The sequence below is a fragment of the Condylura cristata genome, unplaced genomic scaffold, assembly GCF_000260355.1.
Source record: "Condylura cristata isolate star-nosed mole 26May11 unplaced genomic scaffold, ConCri1.0 scaffold00001, whole genome shotgun sequence".
NCBI lineage: Eukaryota > Metazoa > Chordata > Mammalia > Eulipotyphla > Talpidae > Condylura > Condylura cristata.
Window position 1 is genome coordinate 23,542,757 of NW_004567102.1, and position 20,386 is coordinate 23,563,142.

The window sequence follows — 20,386 nt, forward strand, 5'->3', positions numbered from 1 at the left end:
AAAAGTAAAGATTTTATTATGGATTATTTTTCAGTGAACTTTATTTTAAAACTTTTGTGGTGTCTAAAAGTTAATAGGAATTAATAAAATCTTATCCCTGAAAATAAATATCACATTATTAACATTGAAGGAACCCCAAGGCCCTGTCTAATCCACTTCCTCTAGCTATCAGGCAGACTCTCTGTGACTTTTTCATTGGATTGATACCAGAAAAGAGCTAAGGGTAGGCTTAAAGCCTTGAGCTCTCTTACTGTGATGATTTTCCCTTAAAAGGGTAGGCAGAGGGCTCTGTTTCCAAGATTGTCAAAGTGGAGTCAAGGCAAGAGAACTGTGCTGGTACCTTCTACCCTAAAGACTACTCACTCCCTTATAAGATCCGGAAGGGAAATAAGCCAGAGAAAATAGGAAAAAAGAAAAAAAAAATCAAATGGTTTCACTGATAGGAACCAAATAAGGGATAAGAAAAAAAATAAAAATAAAACAAAAAATAGCAGGCAACCATAAATAAGAACCATTCTATGAGGAAAGCAGAGGGGAAGAGATCAAATCAGGGGAGAGAAGACATAAGGGACTATGGTGATGGCTCACAGGTGAACTGGTGGTGGCGGTTTATGGGAAATATACAATAATATAAAATGTATCAATAAAAATTTTTAAAAAGTCCAAAGCTAGAAAGAGCAAAACTGACAAACATGTTTGACATGAGGTCCTTTTCTATCTTTGGCAAGAATAGGGGAGGGAGGTTTTTTTTCTACTCTTATTCTAGCTCCTTCTCTACTGTTATCATGAAATAATGATGCTATCTGATTTGTTTAGTTAAGAAACGTTCTGAACATTAAGGGAGAAATCTATGAATGAATCCTACATTATTGATTTCCAGGGTATTTATTTTCTTGATATATAGCCCTATTTTTCAGTAATAATCTCAATATAACTTCGTATCTCTCTAGTTGCTTTCTCTACTCCAGTCTCCTCCGGATACCTTGGGAAGAGTTTATTCACTCAGAACAGAAGGAAAAGTGCACATCCTCATGCACTGGAATGTGATGCAGAGGAAGCATTACTGGAACAAGGACAAGGGAAATTTCTGAGGGGGCAATTTCAGTTCTCAGTGATGGCCAAGCTTTGAGGAAAAAAAACCTAAACCAAAATGCCATTCTTCTTCATAAAAATGCCTCATACAGGTTTCTGAAACACATTTTTATTATCCCTCAGAGCTGATACTTAAGATCCTATGTGACATGGCATCAGAACATTTTAACATAGGTGAAATATTTAACATTGATTATTTGTATGCTTATTATATGAAGAAATAAAACTATCTGAGAGGTCGTGGACACTCCTCTTTACCACGTTGATCCAATTTATTTTTCTCCTAGGCAAAGAAGGAAAGTTTAAATTCAAATTACTTTCTAAATTTGCTAGATTACATGCCACACTAAATTCAATTTGAATTTCACATATTTCTTTTCAAAAGAGGTATGCCCCATTCAATATATAAAATCCATTGTTTACTGTAAATCAAATTGAACTGGACTTTTGTATTTTTATTCATTAAATTTGTAGGGCCTAATATTATACTTTAGTCTATGAGCCTGTCAATTCAGATAAACAATATAATGTATGCAGTGATGTATTACCAACTTTTGACCCCTCCAGTAAAAAGTATAAACATCTTGTTATTATTGTAGGTAGTTCAGACATAAAAGTTAAAAATAAACATTTACAGTTTATTTTTGCAATTACAAAGTTTAATTATTTGTGAACTATTAAAATGACTCCAGTATGTTAATTGCAAATTTATACATAGTAGATAGATAGATAGATAGATTCTATTCACTTTTTCAAGAACGTTAAGATGATTATGTATCTTGTTATTAAGTAACTTAGGCCAGAGACTCTAAAAAGAGGGAAAAAAATCACGATGTAGAAAAATATAATTGCTAAATGTCTCAGCATCAAGTAAATTTCCTGGGATATTGTGTTATTTTTCTTTTAAAAACCCGACATCTTTTTACTTTTTAAAATTAAAATATATTACCTTTATATTTTTTATCAGTACTTATGAATATAGCATAAGAAAAAAAAAACAGCTGAAATAAGCCTGAGAAATTCAAACTGCAATAAATCTCTCACTATCCTCAAAGTACTTTCTTTCTCAGCTATACATAGCCATCTCTTTTGCCAAGCATCTGTTGAGGAAATGATGTAAGTAAATTTCCAAAGATTTAAAATTTCTAGTTTTAGACTAAGTTTAGAAATTGCCAGATTGTACTGTGACTTAAAATCATATCAAAGGAAAACACTCAAGCTTGTTCAACATGGTCTTTTAAAATTTATTTATGGACTTAATATATATATATATGCATGCACACATATCATATATATTAGATATTGGATTGATAAATTATACTTTCTTAGATATGAGTGTTTGTAGACTTTAGGGTGAAACCAGCTTCCTTAAAAATGACCTATTTTAAAGGACTAGTAACGCACAATAGGAGATTTTCCAGTAATTGAAATGTTATCTTCCACTGAGAATCTAGGGAAAAATCTGCATATATAATTTGTTTTTTAAAACCTGTCTTCTACCACTTACTAGCTGTACTTCTGAGAAATTTCTAAGATTATGAAAGATTTCTGAGGTACTGAGCTTCTTTTATCCTAGAATATGCAAAAATGCATATAATGGTAGTTATTACATAGCATTATTTTGATTACACATAAATAACATGTAAAATATCCCCAACACATAAAGAAATTCAATGAGAGCTGTCATTTCATTATTAGCATTTAATTTACATGAATTAAATATATTGTCGGTTTCAAATTTATGAAGTGTGATGTCCTTGATACAACCTGTACAATCTTAATATGCATTTTAATATCTTTGCATCTAAAGCAATATTCATTAAAATATTTGCTAGTGTTTGCTATTCCAGGGATATATAAGTAATTTGAAATTGACAAGCAACTGGGTTGACATAAAGACTGATATTATATGTTTACATAATCAATGAAATAGATCATAAAACACTACTATTTGCAGTGTATCTATATAAATATGAATTCTTTAAATGTGCTGTCAAGAAGGAAAATTGCCAGCTAGATGTTAAATGAGGATATCGTGTGTGCTACTAAAATAAAGGTGGAGACATAAAAAGGACAGCTATAGAAAGATTGCTGGAGCTAAAAATAAAGTGAAGATGAGGGCAGTGAGTGTTAGAAATGAGGAGGTAACTGAATTCAGAGAAGGGGGAGATTAGTGGGTGTAGAGAGACAACTTATTTGACTTATCACAATTAGCTCTTTGCTTATACCTGCTTTGACATCATTGTAATTTATTTTAAAATTTATGTTGAATCAGATAAGGTGTCAAATTTCAAAAATTAAGGATATTGTCCCATTATCACTGAAGCCAGAAAAATTAGAAACGTATCCCTGACTAAAATATAAAATGCTATAGAAAATGAAAGTTGACTAAATTTTTTCTCTACTCTGAAGCAATTTTTTTAAATATTTTGCTCACAATGAAAGCCAAATGATCATAAAAACAAGAATTATATTCCCAATATAATATTTTAGGATATCCTTAACCTTAAACTGGAGTGGTGTTAGCATGTCATGTAAGCATCTTAGAATACCTGAGTTACACACTTTGTAAATTTTTCCTGGCATTTTAGTTGAATGAAACATAATCGGAAACTAAACAAAAGACCTAATAGGTAGAAGTGATTTGACTGGATTACGTTATGTTTTATGCTGTTAATCTCATATGTAAATTTAATATATGTGCTCACACATACACACACATATGTTTTCATCTATATATGTATAATGTAAATGTAGACAATTATACTTGCAATACCATTAATTTCAGATTACTCAGTATCTACAAAGATATTAGATTCCTTTTACATAACCTAAGAAACATGACATTTCCACTTTCTATGCATTTTGAAAGTAATCATGAGGCCTATTAAAATATGTCTTCATTTTGGACAAAAGCAAAGTCACAGAGGTGAAAGATTCTTTAAAAAAGAAGCAATATATATATATGGAGATGAAATATAATTTTAATTTATCTATGTCCAAATGTAGTATAAGCCTAGTAAAGATAACCACTCTGGAAGAGCATGAATGAATATATTTGGATGTTCCACATTTCATATTAAAAAGGCCAGAATGCTAGGTAAATCACAAAGAAGAGATGTTTTATAAATGCTTTGTAATTTATATTTTATATCTCTAAGAAGAACATGTTATAATTAACATTTCAGAAACATAATACAGTAGAAATGTTATGGAATATATTTTGACTTTTATTTAAAAATTATAATAAGCTTTTGAATAATATACCTTAAATTTTCAAATACTTCACTGGTCAGGACTCATTGACAAATTATTTGAAATTCAGTAGATTATAGAATTAATTTATGTAGCACCTAATAAGAAACATAAAACACACTACCTATATAAAAGTTTTATTTATAGAAAAAATCTACAGAACAGGAAATAATGTAAATTTATTTCATTCTATTTTACTATCCTCAAAAGCAGTTATTCCATATCATTAGATAATAGATTTAACTCACACGTTTTCACTAAAATATGATCATTTTTCTTACTAAATTCCAAAATTAGCCATTTCAAACACTGTATTTCACACTATTGCCTTTCTTATGAGCTTTGTAGTTTCTGACTAATGTGATTTTATCTGGTATTTCCTTCCTTACATGCTTAAAAATCACAAATAGGGCCTTCCTGGGACTTCAGTGGCTTCAGTACTATCATCAGAGCCTTTCAATTCTTGGCCAGGGAGCTGACTCATATGGCACAGCCAACCTCTCCTGTCTCACTCGCTGCTACCCTCAGCAGTGTATTTCAGTAAATTCACCGTGGAAGGGTGAGGGGAACTTTAAGAGAAACCAACTGAACACAAAATAACTGAACAAAAGTTTGTAATGCAAGCAGTAGTCAAGTGCTCCAGTTGAGAATCAAATATTGATCCTCAATAAACATATAAAATTTACATCATGATATAAGGAATTGTTACTTCAATCAATCAAAACCTAAACTTATGGGATATCAGTTTTGAAGTACTGCTGAGTCTAAAGACTGCAAATATATTTGCAAAGTTGTTCAAAATTTTGGGATTTCTTTACCAGTTTTCAGTAAGCTTGATATAGGACAACACAATTAATCAGACCAAACGAAACCAAAATGGATGCATTATAAGGTATAATGGAAGAATGATAGATGCCTTATTAGAGAAGAACAAAAACATACGAAAGAAGAGATTAACAATAATCTGATGCCTTTTCAATGGTAGATACATTTGAATTTTATAAACAAGATCTAAACTCATATTTCAAAATGTTGTTCTTTTTGTTTTTATTAGAAAAAATATGAATCTTTGCTTCAAAAAATTTAATTAATTGCATGAAAATTATTAAAAAAAACATCAGATATGGGATTAGAACCAAGTCTTTAAATTGGAAAAAAAAAAAACTCATATGAAAGTAAATTGTGTCTTCAGGAAGAAACCTGTATTTGAACTACAAAGTGGAAACAGATTGGTTCAAAAAGTGACAGATTTACAAGGCTAACTGACTTAGTAATGACAATATATTTTAAAACATTTTCTGGTATGAGTTGCAACATTAAAGTTATTATGGTGTTTACTGGAAATAAAGTTAAATTATTTGTAATAAGTTTTCAAATAGTAATGTCAGAATTTCCAGTGGAAAGGATGTTTACAAATGAAGTACTTTTTCATCATTAATGATGAGTAAATAAGACAGTAAATGGCAATACTAAAATCAGTAGAAAAGCTGATATGACGATGGAGAATGGAGATTGAAAAGGGGCATTATTTTCTTTTAATATTTTATATTTGTTTTTTGTATGCATGGACAGGGGTATAGGCCAGAGGTGTGTGGATAGGCGTGGGTAAGAGTATTCACTAGACACAGGTGGGAAGCAGAACAGGGAGATCCATTGAAACACACTGCTGAGGGAAGAAGTGGGTGAGACAGGAGAGGTTTGCTGTGCCAGATGGGTCACCTCCCTGGCCAGCTGATTGACCCCAGGCTGCAGAGGCTGGTGAAAGTTCATGGTGCTGAAACTTTAACCCCTGCACCACTAAGGTGTCCCAAGAGGGGGTTTTAAATGCTATGAAAAGAAATTCTCAGAGGAAGGATTAATGGCATGTTACATGGCAGAATAAGAGCAGCTTAGCTATAGTGAGCTGCATGAGAAGGGGGAGCATGAGTATTGCTCATTCACTGTATGAGCAAGGAAAAAAGAAAGTGGTTTGGAACAGACTATCAAAATTGGCTTCACCACTATCTCCAACTGAACATATTCTTTCAGAATCTTCTGTTTCCGCTATATCCTGAGTAGGTTTCTATAGGGTGCCTCAACCACAGAACATTGTGTCCATTCTGAGGCAAAGTCATAAAAGGTGAAACAACTTATTCTCTGGAGGATACTGTGTATTCATGGTACCATGTTGTGGAAGCCATAGAGAGGACATGCTAAGTGGTTGCTCTAAGAGCACCATCTTAACACCTCAGTCAGAAATCAGCATCTACTGCTAGTACTTTGAAGTTCTACCTACAGGTTATATACAACTTTCAGGTAATCCATGACAAAAAATTGCACAGTCTTAAAAACTAGACACATTAAGCATTCTTGTTTATTTTATTTATTCATGCATACAATAACTGGAGGGGGGGGGCTGGGGTAAGCAGACTCACCAGAGGCAGAGTGGGGAGCAGAACAGATCTACTGAAATACACGCTGAGGGGAGCAAGGAAGACAGGAAAGGTCTGACTGTGCCATGTGGGTCAGCTCCCTGGTCGTATCCCAAGAGTGACACAACTCTTGCCTTAGTGGCTGACTACAGCTTGATAGCACTGAGACTTTAACTCCTGAACCACCAGGGATACTCCATTCTTGGCTTTGATATTACAGAGAAACTACTACCATTTAATTAAAAGAGTTACCTCCTCTCTAATAAATGCTAGTCATAAAAATGTATCTGCCAATGACCTTTATATATATATATATATATATTCTGTGGACAAATTAATTTACTAATTAATATGTTTCAAAGTTATTTTTTAAAGAAGGTCTTATAGGACCCTCTCTGGTGGCACAGTGGATTAAGGTGCAGCACTATGAAGCTATCCCAGCCACTGCAGCAAGAATTTGATCCCCGGCCAGGGAGGTGACCCATATGGCACTACAGACCTCTGCTGATCCACCCAATGTTCCCCTCAGAAGTGTACTTTGTCAGTCTACATGTTCTGCTCCCCACTCTGGTGCGTCTTCTCACCCACCACACCACTGATCTGTTTCCCAGTTCTTTATGCATGAGTAAATAAATCTTTAAAAAAATAAATAAAATAAAAACCTCTTGTAGAAACATCATTTATAGTATCAAATTTACATGATATGTTAGCACCAAATTATGTGAGAGGTAAAAGATATTCATTTGAAAATGATTTTTCTTTGATGATAAATAGAAAGACATTAACTTTTCTAAGAAAACATGCTAAAATATAAGGAAACATTAAGATTAACATCTGAGATTTGATGAAAATTTTATTTATCTTTTATCATAAACATAGACTCACTTATAAATGTTCCCCCAACCCCCTAAACATAATTCTCCTAGTCACATATCCTTATAAAGTAATTTACTTAAACATTGCAACCTGAAATCAAAAAATAAAAAGTAACTAAGAAATAGCACAGAACTGTTAATTAAGTAGCTAAAAGCATGTTTGCTTTGTAGTTTTACTATATCTATGAAATTATTTATTATGTAAGTATAAAGAATATTAACAGAATAACATTTGCTATAGAAAATAAGAATTGTTTGAGCAGTTGCTACTCAAAGAGCAGAAAATATGGGACTGGAGAAATTTAAATTCCTTGTAACTCTGTATTTGAAGTGACACACTAGTTCTTAAATATCCAATGGCGGGCACAGCAGCCACGATCAATATGCCACAGTTATTAGCTAAAAGAGTCTAATAGAATAAAATCTACACATAAGTGACAGAAAAGGAAATTACCTCTTCCCATACTTACTGAATTGATACCTAATCAAAATGAATACCTTAATTTATTATGTAATACTATTTTAAAGTTAGTCTTTAGTTGATGAATTCCATTGAAATGTAGCATAATTTAGTCTCAAATGTATGAGTTGCAAATATTTGTCTGGAATCAGGAAATGCTCATCTTTTATTTATTTATTTTTATTTTTAAAAGTATTTATTTATTTATGTATACAGAACTGGGTACAGGCCAGAGGTACAGGGGTGGTGAGAGGATTCACCAGAGACAGAATGGGCAGCAGAACTGGCAGATCAAAGAAGTACACTGCTGAGGGGAACAGCAGGCTGGTCAGGAGAGGTCTGCCACGCCATGTGGGATTACTTCCGGGGCGGGGATCAACTAATGCTGAAGTGGCTTCAGCTTCTTAGTGCTGTGCTTTAACCTGCTGTACCACCAGGGACGGCCTGGAAATGCTCATCTTTAAAAAAAAAAAAAAAAATCGGCCCTCCCTGGTGGCGCAGTGGGTTAAAGCACTGCACTAAGAAGCTGAAACCACTTCCACATGAGTTGGATTCCCACCTGCCCCGGAGGTGACCACATGGTGTGGCAGACCTCTCCTGACCTGCCCGCTGTTCCCCTCAGCAGTGTACTTTGTTGATCTGCCTGTTCTGCTCCCCACTCTGTCTCTGGTGAAGTCTTTCGCCACCCTGAGTCTCTGGCCTGTACCCCAGTTCTGTATGCACAAATAAATAAATCTTTAAAAAAAAATCTTATTTTTTATTTTGTAAAGATTTATTTATGCATGCATGCAAGAGCTAGGGTGTAGGCCGGAGGTGCAGTGGGTGAGATATTCACCAGAGACAGAGTAGGGAGCAGAACAGGTGGATCTACTGAAATACAATGCTGAGGGGAGCAGTGGGCAGACAAGAGAGGTCCACTGTGCCATGTGTGTTAGCTCTTTGGGCAGGGATCAAACTCATGAGGTAGTAGCTTCATAGTGCTGAGATTTAGCCCCTTGGACCACCAGGAAGGCCCTGTTTCAACTCATTTTTAAAAATACAGCTGAACCTATACAACATGAGGTTGGTTGAGCTGTTAAGGTATGTCTTGACCATAATAAAGTAGGTTGTATAATATGGGTATACAAGGACACTCAAATTAAATCAGATATAAAATAAATTAGGTATGGTAATAATTATTTAAAATGATGTTTGTAATGAAACTAATAATTATTTAATTGGGATTTTATAGTTAGCATATGAAAATGGAATATCACTGAGAATCAACAGTCTAAATATAATAGCAGAATTAGCTATAAAATAAAGGTAAGACATTTTAGAGAGTTTAGCTTTCTAGATTTTCATTTACAAGTTCTTCACTAAATAAAAATTGTAGCCATATGTTCAAAAATATTCCTGTGTCCAAAAAATAGATTTATAGCTTTTCTCCATAAACAAAACAAAACAAAAATCAAAGTCCCAAGATGGAGTAATTAGAGTTTTTGCATGGAGTTATATAAATTGTCACACCTGTTTATTTGAACAAAAATTGTAACATGCAGACTTCAACAAAATTCAAGAACTCATTAAAATACTTATACTATACCAGCAGAAATTACTTAATATAGGAAAAACATCAGTCATTTTCAGGCAGTCACAAGTGATTTTTAAATCACTATAGCTGAAGAGTCAGAAGTAGAAAATTATCACAATTATATAGGCAGTATTACTGCAATGTATAGGACATCTGTCACAAATGAGAGCCAATTCAACATTCCCAAGGGGAGGGATGAGTACATTGAATATCAGAAAGCTAAAAGTAGTAATTATGTTTTTATCACTCTAAAAACAAATGATGCAATCATGCAATTTTCATACATGAAAACACACTCTGAGTCAATGATAAGCAGGTAATCATATTACTCGTATGGCCATTTATAGTATGATAATATCTTTCATGTTTAAGAGATGGTTTATCTCTTACAGTACTTCTCCTAAAAAAAGATTGAGAAAAATATACTTCTCATTCTATAAACAGCCCACATAGAGAAACCCTTTTCTATAGTGTAGACAAAAAGTATATATTCAAATGTAACTTCGTGAATGTAGGTTTGAAAAAATATTGCATTAGGCCTACTCTCATTATATTTGTCAGAATAGAATCATAATATTTGAAATCCCTTTAATATAAAAAATAACCAATCTGTTATTTTTCATAAATTGAAAGATTTATTCCATATCTTAAAAAATACTACAACATTGGAGTATAAATATGACTACTTTATAGGCTTTGCTGGTAAGAATTTGATAAATCAATACAAAGAATATAGGATGTGAATTCTGGAGAAGTTAAAGAAGAGACTTCATTGTAGAAAAAATATAAACTATAAACAACAGCGGAGAAAATGTGAATATATATTACTTGTTTGTTATGCAATCGCCAGAATTATTTGATTATAGAAGATGATTGCTTTGAAGATATATTGAAAAGCATAACATTAAAAATCTTACAATACTATGCATAGTCAAATGCTAAAAGAAAAAGCAGTCTGTGTTAGAGAAATAGAAGAAATAAACAAGAATGTCAATTAAGCAAATTGGCAGGGTAAAAATATCAACACAAATAATCTGTTACTTTCTTATGTACAATGGACTAGACAAAGATATTTAATAAGGAGCAGAAGGAACAATGTAAAGAAAATTATAAAACATTATTTCAAGAAACAAGATGACACAAAGAAATGGAAAGATGCTTCCTGTTCATGGATCAGAAGAAGAAACATTGCAAAAATGGCCATCCTACCCAAAACAATTTAAAGATTTGATGAAAGTTCAATAAAAATCCCAAATTGCTACAACTATTTTAAAACATGATGGAAAAATCCATATGGAACCATAAGAGTCCATGGATAGCTTAAGTTCTGTTATAAATGGGAAAACATGGTGGTATCATACTTCTAAAACTCAAACTATCCATAAAGTGATATTTAAACAGCATGATTCTAGGAAAAAAAAATAATGGAACAGAATTGAGAGCTCTGAAATTAAACCACACATTTATGGATAGCTAACCTGTGACAGAGGGGTGACAAATATACACTGGAACAAGGTAAGCCTCTTCAATAAAAGACAGTGGGAAAATTGGACTGCCTCATGCAAAAGAATGAAACTAAGCACTATCCCGCACCATACATGAAAATTAACTAAAAATGGGTACAAGACTTGACTCTGAAATCATAACATATATATTAAAAAAAGAAGAAAACACAGGGAAAATACTCTATGACATAAACTTCAGAAATGTTGAGGAATCATTTTCAACAGCAAAGGAAAAAAAGGCAAATAGAAACAACTGGGACTCCTTCAATTTAAAAATGCTAAATTGGATATGATCAACATATAAAACACATGTTCATCAAAATCCTTGGATGAAAAGAGAAAAGGAAAGCCAGAGACTAAATAAAATATTTTCAAAATACACATATCACTAATGATTTCTATCCAGGTTTTATAACTTTATTTCCCCCTGTAAATCAGTGATCTTTAAGGTAAGAATCACAGTGACCAGAGAATCAAGAATTAAAATGCTACAAAAACAATGTTTTGATGTAAAAGTAAAAACAATAAAGTAAATGGCATAAACACGTTTAGTCAACACCTAAAAATAGTATGTACATCATCAGATGTGTTAGATTAGCCTGTATAAATAGCTGCCATCATATTAAATGTAAGTTTTTTTTTTAAGATTTATTTATTTATTCATATAGAACTGGGGTACAGGCCAGAGATACGGAGGGTGAGAGGATTCACCAGAGACAGAGCGGGGAGCAGAACAGGCAAATTGACTGAAACACACTGTGGAGAAGTGGGTGAGACGGGAAGAGGTCTGCTGGGCTATGTGGTCACCTCCGGGGCAGGAGGGGCTGGAACTCATGCGGAAGTGGCTTAAGCTTCTTAGTGCTGTGCTTTAACCAGCTGCACCACCAGGGAGGGCCTCTAAATGTAAGTTCTATGAATGCTAAATCCTAGAGTTGATTGCTCACGTTGTATGCCCACTGATTCATGTAATATGGTTAACTAGTCACAATATTTAACAAATTACACTTAAGAAAACAAGAACTAGTTCAACTATACACATAGGAGTTAAAACCCAGGGTCGAGTTAACTGAGATTATTTTTTTTTTAAAGATTTATTTTTTTGTGTACGAGTACTGGGATACAGGCCAGAGGTATGTGTGCACAGAGGGGTAAGAGGCTTCATCAGAGACAGAGTGGGGAACAGAATAGGCAGATTGACTGAAGTATACTGCTGAGGGGAGCAGCGGGTGAGACAGAAGAGGTCTGACATGCCATGTGGGTCACCTCCCTGATAGGGGATCACTGCTTGCTGCAGTGACTGCAGACAGCTTCAGTGCTGTACTTTAACTCATTGCGCCACCAACAAGGGCCCAAATGAGATTAATTTTTAAACCTGTAATCAGAATTGACTTTCAAAAAGGATTAAAGTTCAATTATTAAAAATAAAAAAAAATAAGTTATATCTGATTTGGTTTTTGCAGCTTTCCTTTCCATGGACAAAATACTACTCTTCATAAATTCTCCTGAAATGGAGAAAACTACATTAAAAAATATCCTGCCTATCTTTGATTTACATTGCTAACAAAATGTCTTACAGTATTTGTTACTAGTCGACTTTTTCCTCTTATTACCTGTCCAAGTGATAACTGAGCTTATCATACCCTGAGAATTGATTATTCCTTCCATGCCATGCTATGATCTCTTTAAAATTACTCATTTTAGATATGGGGATTCCAGTATGCCTTGCATATAAACTTCTTAAATCTGGAAACTGCAATTGTTTGTTATATAGTTATAAATCACTACTAAACTAAGACTACACATTTTACTTTGTTTTTTTCCTGCATTAAACTTAGATTTGAAAAGTTTTAACAATAATCCAGGAACAACTGGCCATTTATAGAATGAGAATTCAATTCAGTTCCTTCAATTGCTAAATAATATATATATATATATATATATATATATATATAGTCAAATACATTATAAAGTTTTAATATTAAAGTAAATCATTCATACTGGATATAAACTTCATGTAACAGTTTTCAAAGTTGGAATTACAATGAATGCATTTAATAAATAGCTTTATATTAAACCTTTATTTCTTAATTTTATTTGTATTAATGTCTGAAATTACAGTTTACCTTAAGGCTAATTATTCTTTCCATACTCTTTCACAACATTTGACGTATTAAATAATTAGGACTATATATTTTTTTCTAAAAGCTTATAAGTTTAAGTAAGACTGGTATCCTCTATAACTCAGTTATATATACATATAATTTAAATTTGTTATTAGATGTAGTCACAAAACTATTTTTAGTATAATAGCTATAGCTTCCCAAATGATCTGAGTTTCAAAATTCTAGATAAGGAGTAAAACTTGAAGGTAAGCTAAATGTGATACAAAGATTAAATTATATAATAATCACTGATAAAGCATTGGAAATATAATTTTTGAATCTATAGTATGACTCATTAAAATATTTTAATCTCAATTTACTTATGAAGCCCAGTTCATATACAGATAATTTATATTAATATGTACATATATTGGCTGTGGCAAAATATTACACATTAGTTTCTAAAGGTTTTTTGATGAGTACATGAAGAGATATAGAAATATCATACATTTTAAAAATTATTATTTTTTTTAAAGGTTTATTTATTTGTGCATACAGAACTGGGTTACAGGCCAGAGGCTCAGGGGCGGTGAGAGGCTTCACCAGAGACAGAGTGGGGAGCAGAACAGGCCGATCCATGAAGCACACTGCTGAGGGGAGCAGTGGGCGGGTCAGGAGAGGTCTGCCACGCCATGTGATCACTTCCGGGGCAAACAGGAATTGAACTCATGAGGAAGTGGCTTTAGCTTCTCAGTGCTGTGCTTTAACAGGTTGCACCACTAGGGAGGGCCTAAAAATGATTTCTATGCATTTTTGCCTAAAACTTTAAGTCACAAAATGCTGTAATGGGTAGCAAAATATTCCAACTGACTGTACTTAATGAATTTACTAGTAACAGTATCATATCTAGGTTTTCCATAATAGTAACTGCTTATGCTTCTGGAGTGTAAAACAAATTATTGCTAATATGTCAGTTTTCCTCAATTATCAATTAATTATTTCTCTTGTATTGTCAAACCATGTACTACTACCCATAGTTCTACTAAAATAAACAGGGATGGGTTTTATTGTCACCATTTTGTACTTTTCATTGTTTTTCGAGGGATGTGACAGATACATAAAGAGTAAATTATTTTAACATAAAAGGTGACTAGGTGATAATCTACCTCTCTTTTCTGGATCCTTTCCACATACAGAGTATATCATATCTCTTATTTCAGAACAGCTTGCGGGGTATTGAAGAGTCAAACAGGCATAACTTACAGACAATGTCTTTTCTCAATAGAAGGATCTGATGATGTCCGATAACATTGTGAGATGGGTGTGCTGTGTTGTGTGCTGCACACAAGCTGCCTGTTGTAAGATGGGTCAATGGGAATCACAGGAAATTATCTCCAATTTAGGTGAATAACAAATTGAGGTTAAGCAGCTTAGTCACCAGTTTTATAAAGATCTATCCCTATGTTCTAACTGTAGCGGTTGTCATTTATTGCGCGGAATAAAAGAAGGTTGGTAAATGATAGCTTACATAATCTTTTAGCTATTCTTCTTAGTATAAATTTTACTGAAACATTGCCATACGTGTGCATTTATTTGTGGTCTACAATTGCTTTCCCACTACAATAGCAGAGTTAAGTTATTGTGATAGAGATCATATGACAAAGTATATCTGAAATACTTATTATTTGACACTTTATCAAAAAAAACAAATATCCTTATATAAATCTACAAGTACTTGCATTTTATGTGAATGATGTCTATTTATATTAAAAAAAACAACTATTTAATATGAAATAAGACCAAAATAAGTAACTTACATTTTAATACAAATATCTCAATTTTATGTTTGCTATTATTATATGTTATTATATATAACTCTGGAAAATATATCTTTTCATATAGCTCAAATGTCCATTCCAAAAATATTTCCCTTATTTCTATTGCATATTTCCCTAGACATACAAAGTGTAAAGTGACAGTTACTTTTAACATTTGTGTTTCTGCAAGAGATAGAATAGATTCAAATACAGTAAAATGATATCAACTTGATGTGAGTAAAATCAGAGACTTCAAATAATCAGTAATTTAATAATAATTTGAGTTTTCCACCGAAGTCCTTGAATGAAAAGGTAAAATATCTGAAAAAAAATCAGGCAACCTAATGGAAACTTAGTAAAAATGTTTGAAGTTATATGTCCTTGTAGAACAAAAATTTATTTTAGGTATATAATGCTATTGATAAGTACATATGTATTATTTTTAATTAAACTGAGAAAAGTATGAAACAGTTATGTCCTTGGAACTTACCGTGCTGTACACATAATTTATAGTTTGATTCAAATTAGTTCTGCTATACACCCCAAAATATCAGTATCTATTTTAAAAATTATGACAAATTTTAAATATCCACAAAACTACAGTATTCATTTTTTACGGTATAGCTGATATTGAAATGAAAGTGTAATGAGACGGAATGTGTTTGTCTTGTATTCTACTAAGATTTTGATTTCAGAAATATTTAAGCCTTTGAACAATACCTTTAAAAACAAGTGTAAGATTCTCAGGTAGGTTTTGATAGTTCAGTGAAACAATCCTCTAAATTCTGGTTTTATCTTGTTTAAATTTATGTATACATTTAATCAAAAAATAATATGGTAAGTTCCTAAGAAATTAGTTTTTAAAATAGTATTGAAGTTGCACTTACTTATAAGTAATTTAAATTGTGTTTCTACAAAATGTAATGAAGACACTTAATGTCAAATATATATGTATATAAAATATATAAGGTTTTATGTATTATAACTGTATTTTAGAATAAGTACAGAATTGAGGGAAGTAACATTTGAAGGATATTAATTCAAGGTTGTTTTTCTGCTAAAATATAATAGATATAAATTGAGAAGGCCTATGATTATGTGGTGATCTTTTTATGAAAATATCATTTTGAATGTCATCAAATAAAATAATTCTGAGTAAGTTAAAATTATGGCTCCAGTAGGGGAAAAAAAATGACCTACACATTTTATACAAAGTATAGAATTAAATATACTTGCCATTTGGAAGCTTTTTTTTCTTTGATATTAGCAGGAAACTCAAAAGTGCTCCTTGAAAATGTCCTTATTTAAGCAAGGCATTGTTAAGCGAGAAGTCAAGTGAAGCTATTAATAATTTCAAATTTACTAATCACAAATACAATTTTGAAGAATATTATAATTTTATGAAAATTTAACATAGGGCTACTGTGGAAAAAAGAAATCTCAGAAAAATAGCCATACAATATTAGAGACAAATATGGCTAAATATAGTTTCTGCTTAATTTACTGTGTCATGCTGAAATGATCAAATCTCTGATTTGCAGATATCTAACTACAATTACTATCTTTGGGGAAAAAAGTAAGTTTTATTAAAAATAAATTTTGAATAGGACTACTTTAAATGCCTGTTTTTTTAATGTTACTAACTTGCCAGTCACAAAATATGTAATTGTAACTTTTCTTTTGCTAACTCTTTTGCTCAAAATGGTTTTGAAAATAAATTATATGGTCAATATAAATATTCTGGATATGATGATATATTGTACACATCTTGAATTAATAATCTATATCAAAATGAGGAAGCAAAATGAGTTCTTTGACGAGAATCTGAGTTCTTAATCTTGCATTACTAACCGCCTCTTTATGTAGCAGTAACTGATCTACTCTACCAAAATATCTAAAGTCCCTCAATTCACTCAGGAGGATATTCGGAGATTTCTGAATGTTCTCTGTAATTTTTTGACACATGCATATTGTGTTCACTCTCATAAAAGGAGTCTTTGGGTGTTTCATTATGACTAGAAGCAATACTTCTATAGTCATTTTGAGAAGACAAAGGTACATTTTCAGCAAATGGAAAGTAGAAAAGAGTCCAATGATGGAACTGGTTTAAAAACATTTTCAATCATTAAACATTTAATTCACTTTAAGAAACTATGTTTTTAAACAATAATTGTATTTACATCTTTAAATTAATGTAGAATTAAGGAAGTAAGCTATTTGAATGATATAAATTATGCATAGACTTGTGCACTATTTCTATGACAGAAGATTGGTGCTTTGATGTTTGATGAGGTATTAAATAACACACATATATTTTACCATGGTGAAAAACTTGTCAACTGTGACAAACTCTTTATGCTATGGACTACTATTTAGTAAAATAATCAGTTAAAGGTTAAACAAATTGATTAATAAATTTATCTTTAAAAATATGATGTTATTGAACTTTCAAAATTATATTTTAACTAATAAACACTGTAAATTAAACAAAACTGAAAATATAATTTTGCATATATATGTATACCTTTTAACTGAAAGTTGTTCATCACGTTCACAAATGAAACTATTTGTAGTAATACAGCTGCAGTTTCCATGGAAATAGATATATGGTTGATAATTTCTGAACAATATATACCCATGAAAATGAAATAAAGTAAAGTATAATGTCTCAAACAGTTTAACATTATACTAGTTTAACATGCATTATATGAAAAGTTAATTGCAATAAAATTCTGCTGATTCTTTAATAATGAATGTCAGGATTCTGACCATATGTGATTTTAAGATTTATTTATTTTGTGCATACAGAACTGGGGTACAGGCCATAGGCTCAGGGGCGGTGAGAAGCTTCACCAGAGACAGAGTGGGGAGCAGAACAGGCAGATCAATGAAGTACACTGCTGAGGGGGGCAGCGGATGGGTCAGGAGAAGTCTGCCACACCATGTGGTCACCTCCGGGGCAGGCGGGAATCGAACTCATACGGAAGCGGCTTTAGATTCTCAGTGCTGTGCTTTAACCTGCTGCGCCACCAGGGAGGGCCCATACGTGATTTTAATTGAGAAATACCCCATGATGATATATATAGAGAAATAAAAATAAAAACTTAGCACTGATTTCAAAATGTATTAAAGTCTTGATGTAAGAAATAAGACCAAAAAATATATAAGGATAATATGGTTTCTATGTAATTTGACACCAATCTTAGATGTGTGTTGAAGACATGTTCCAATGGCAAGAGGAAAAAAAGTAAATATAAACAAATGGGCCTTTATGAAATTAACAATCTCTGTACAGTGAAATAAACTTATCAAAAGCAAAAGATATCCTTGCAAATGAGAGGAAATATTTGCACATAATATAAACAAGGAGTTAACATAAAAATATACAAAGAACTCATAAAACTCTACAATAAAAATGAAATAACTCATTTAAAAAACGGGGCAGAGGATCTTAGTATATCTTCAAAGATCTACTTCTTAAGAAGAAATGCAAATAGCTAGAAGGAACATGAAAAGATATTCATCATATCTCACTGTTAGAGAAATGCAAAAACTTTACAATTATCACATCTGTAGCTCATTTCCCCCTTTGTCTCTCATAATGAAAAATATACTATAAATCTGTTATACTTTACTGCAAGCTAAGTGGAGCATTTTCCTTTGTTAGGTCATCATTGTTTTCCCTGTTTCTCTTATAACCTTACATGTCATGTCTCAGGAACTCCCATTAAAAGAAACTAATATATTTCATATTTATATATATATATATATATATATATAACTCATATATATTCATATAGTTCATATATATATTCATATAGCTCATATATTTGACAATGTTTTTCTTTACTTTTCTCTGATGCAAATTAGCAAGTAAACTTTCAATTGATATAGTTTAGTTTCTCTTAAATACTAAATTTGACCTCAGATGGTATAATTTACATTGCTTTTAGACTAACTTCTGCTCTGTCTCATTACCAACTATTTTTTTACAACCCTTCTTCTAAATAGTCCACTGGAAAAGTAATTGACACAATAGGTTAGGTCAACAAAATGGCAAGTTACAAAATCAACATACAAAAATCAGTTGTTTTCCTGTATGCAAACAATGAACAGATATTAAGAGAATGATCCCATTTACCATTACACAAAAATCAAATGCTCAAGAGTGAATTCAACAAAGGAAGTGAAAGACCTAAACAAGGAGACATTGTTGGAAGAAGTATAAGACACAATGACATGGAGCTAGCTTCTAGTCAAGGATGAGATGAATAAGCTTGTCAAAATGGTCATCATCAACTAGAAGTAATACATGGACTCAATGCAATCCACATCAAATTTTAATGTCATCCTTCAAAGAAATTGAACAAACATATCATTGTGATACAATGTGTTCCAACACTCAGCCACTGAGAATTAACAGTATATTCCTTTTAGTTTGAAGTAAAAAAGTGACTGCTTTTCAGTTGCATTTTGCAGATTGAATGCTGCTTCAGAAACTTTTCATCAAATTTCTTTCTTTAAAAAAATATTTATTTATGCATACAAAACTGGGGTACAGGGGCAGTGAGTGGGCTCACCAGAGATAGAGTAAGGAATAGAACAGGCAGACTGATGAAATACATTGCTAAGGGGCACAGCGGGTAAGACAGGAGAGGTCTGCCTTGCCATGTGGATCATCTCCAGGGCCAGGGTTCGAACTCATGCTAGGCTGCGGCTAGCTTGCAGTGCTTCGTCCTGTGCTTGCAGGTGCTTGTGTCACCTGGGACAGCCCCATCAAAGTTTAAATCTGGAGATTGAAGAATTGGTTCAGCAAAAATTACAATAATGTTTCCTAACTGAATTTGCAAAGGACAAATCTGACGAGCAACTTGATTGCCTGAAGGATTAATTTTCAGTATTTACTTCCCCAAACCAGCAATCTCCATACATGTCCAGACAGATGTTTTCTGTGAGTGTCCAATTAACCACATATGAGGTTTGTACATGTCATTCTTCCACCAGTTGCTATTTCCATTTATAAACATGTTTTTTAAAATCAACATTCTCAGGAGCATAATTAAGTCATTAGTCATCTTTGGCAATTGTATTCTTACAGTCAATTGTGAAAATTTCAAATATAATTGTTGCAAAATAGTCTTCACTGTTGCTGGGAATTTCCAAGCAGAAATTTCTTTTAGGATTTTTTTGTTACTGGTATTTGTTCCTTTTCCCAAAGAGCAAGTATATTGGATGACAGAATTTTGATCAAAAATATATTTCAATTACTTGAAATATCCCTTTAAACAGAAAAAAA

General features: G+C 32.3%; 1 protein-coding gene across 1 annotated transcript in view; it reads right to left on the bottom strand.

Moving 5' to 3' along the window:
• EYS (eyes shut homolog (Drosophila)) overlaps positions 1–20,165 on the bottom strand; it is a 61,091-nt gene extending 40,926 nt beyond the window's left edge. Inside the window, 7 exon segments of the mRNA XM_004695892.1 lie at positions 17,615–17,710; positions 19,084–19,105; positions 19,463–19,518; positions 19,520–19,589; positions 19,853–19,985; positions 19,987–20,099; positions 20,102–20,165. Coding sequence (XP_004695949.1) covers positions 17,615–17,710; positions 19,084–19,105; positions 19,463–19,518; positions 19,520–19,589; positions 19,853–19,985; positions 19,987–20,099; positions 20,102–20,165 — 554 coding nt within the window.
• Between the last annotated feature and the right edge of the window lie 221 nt (positions 20,166–20,386).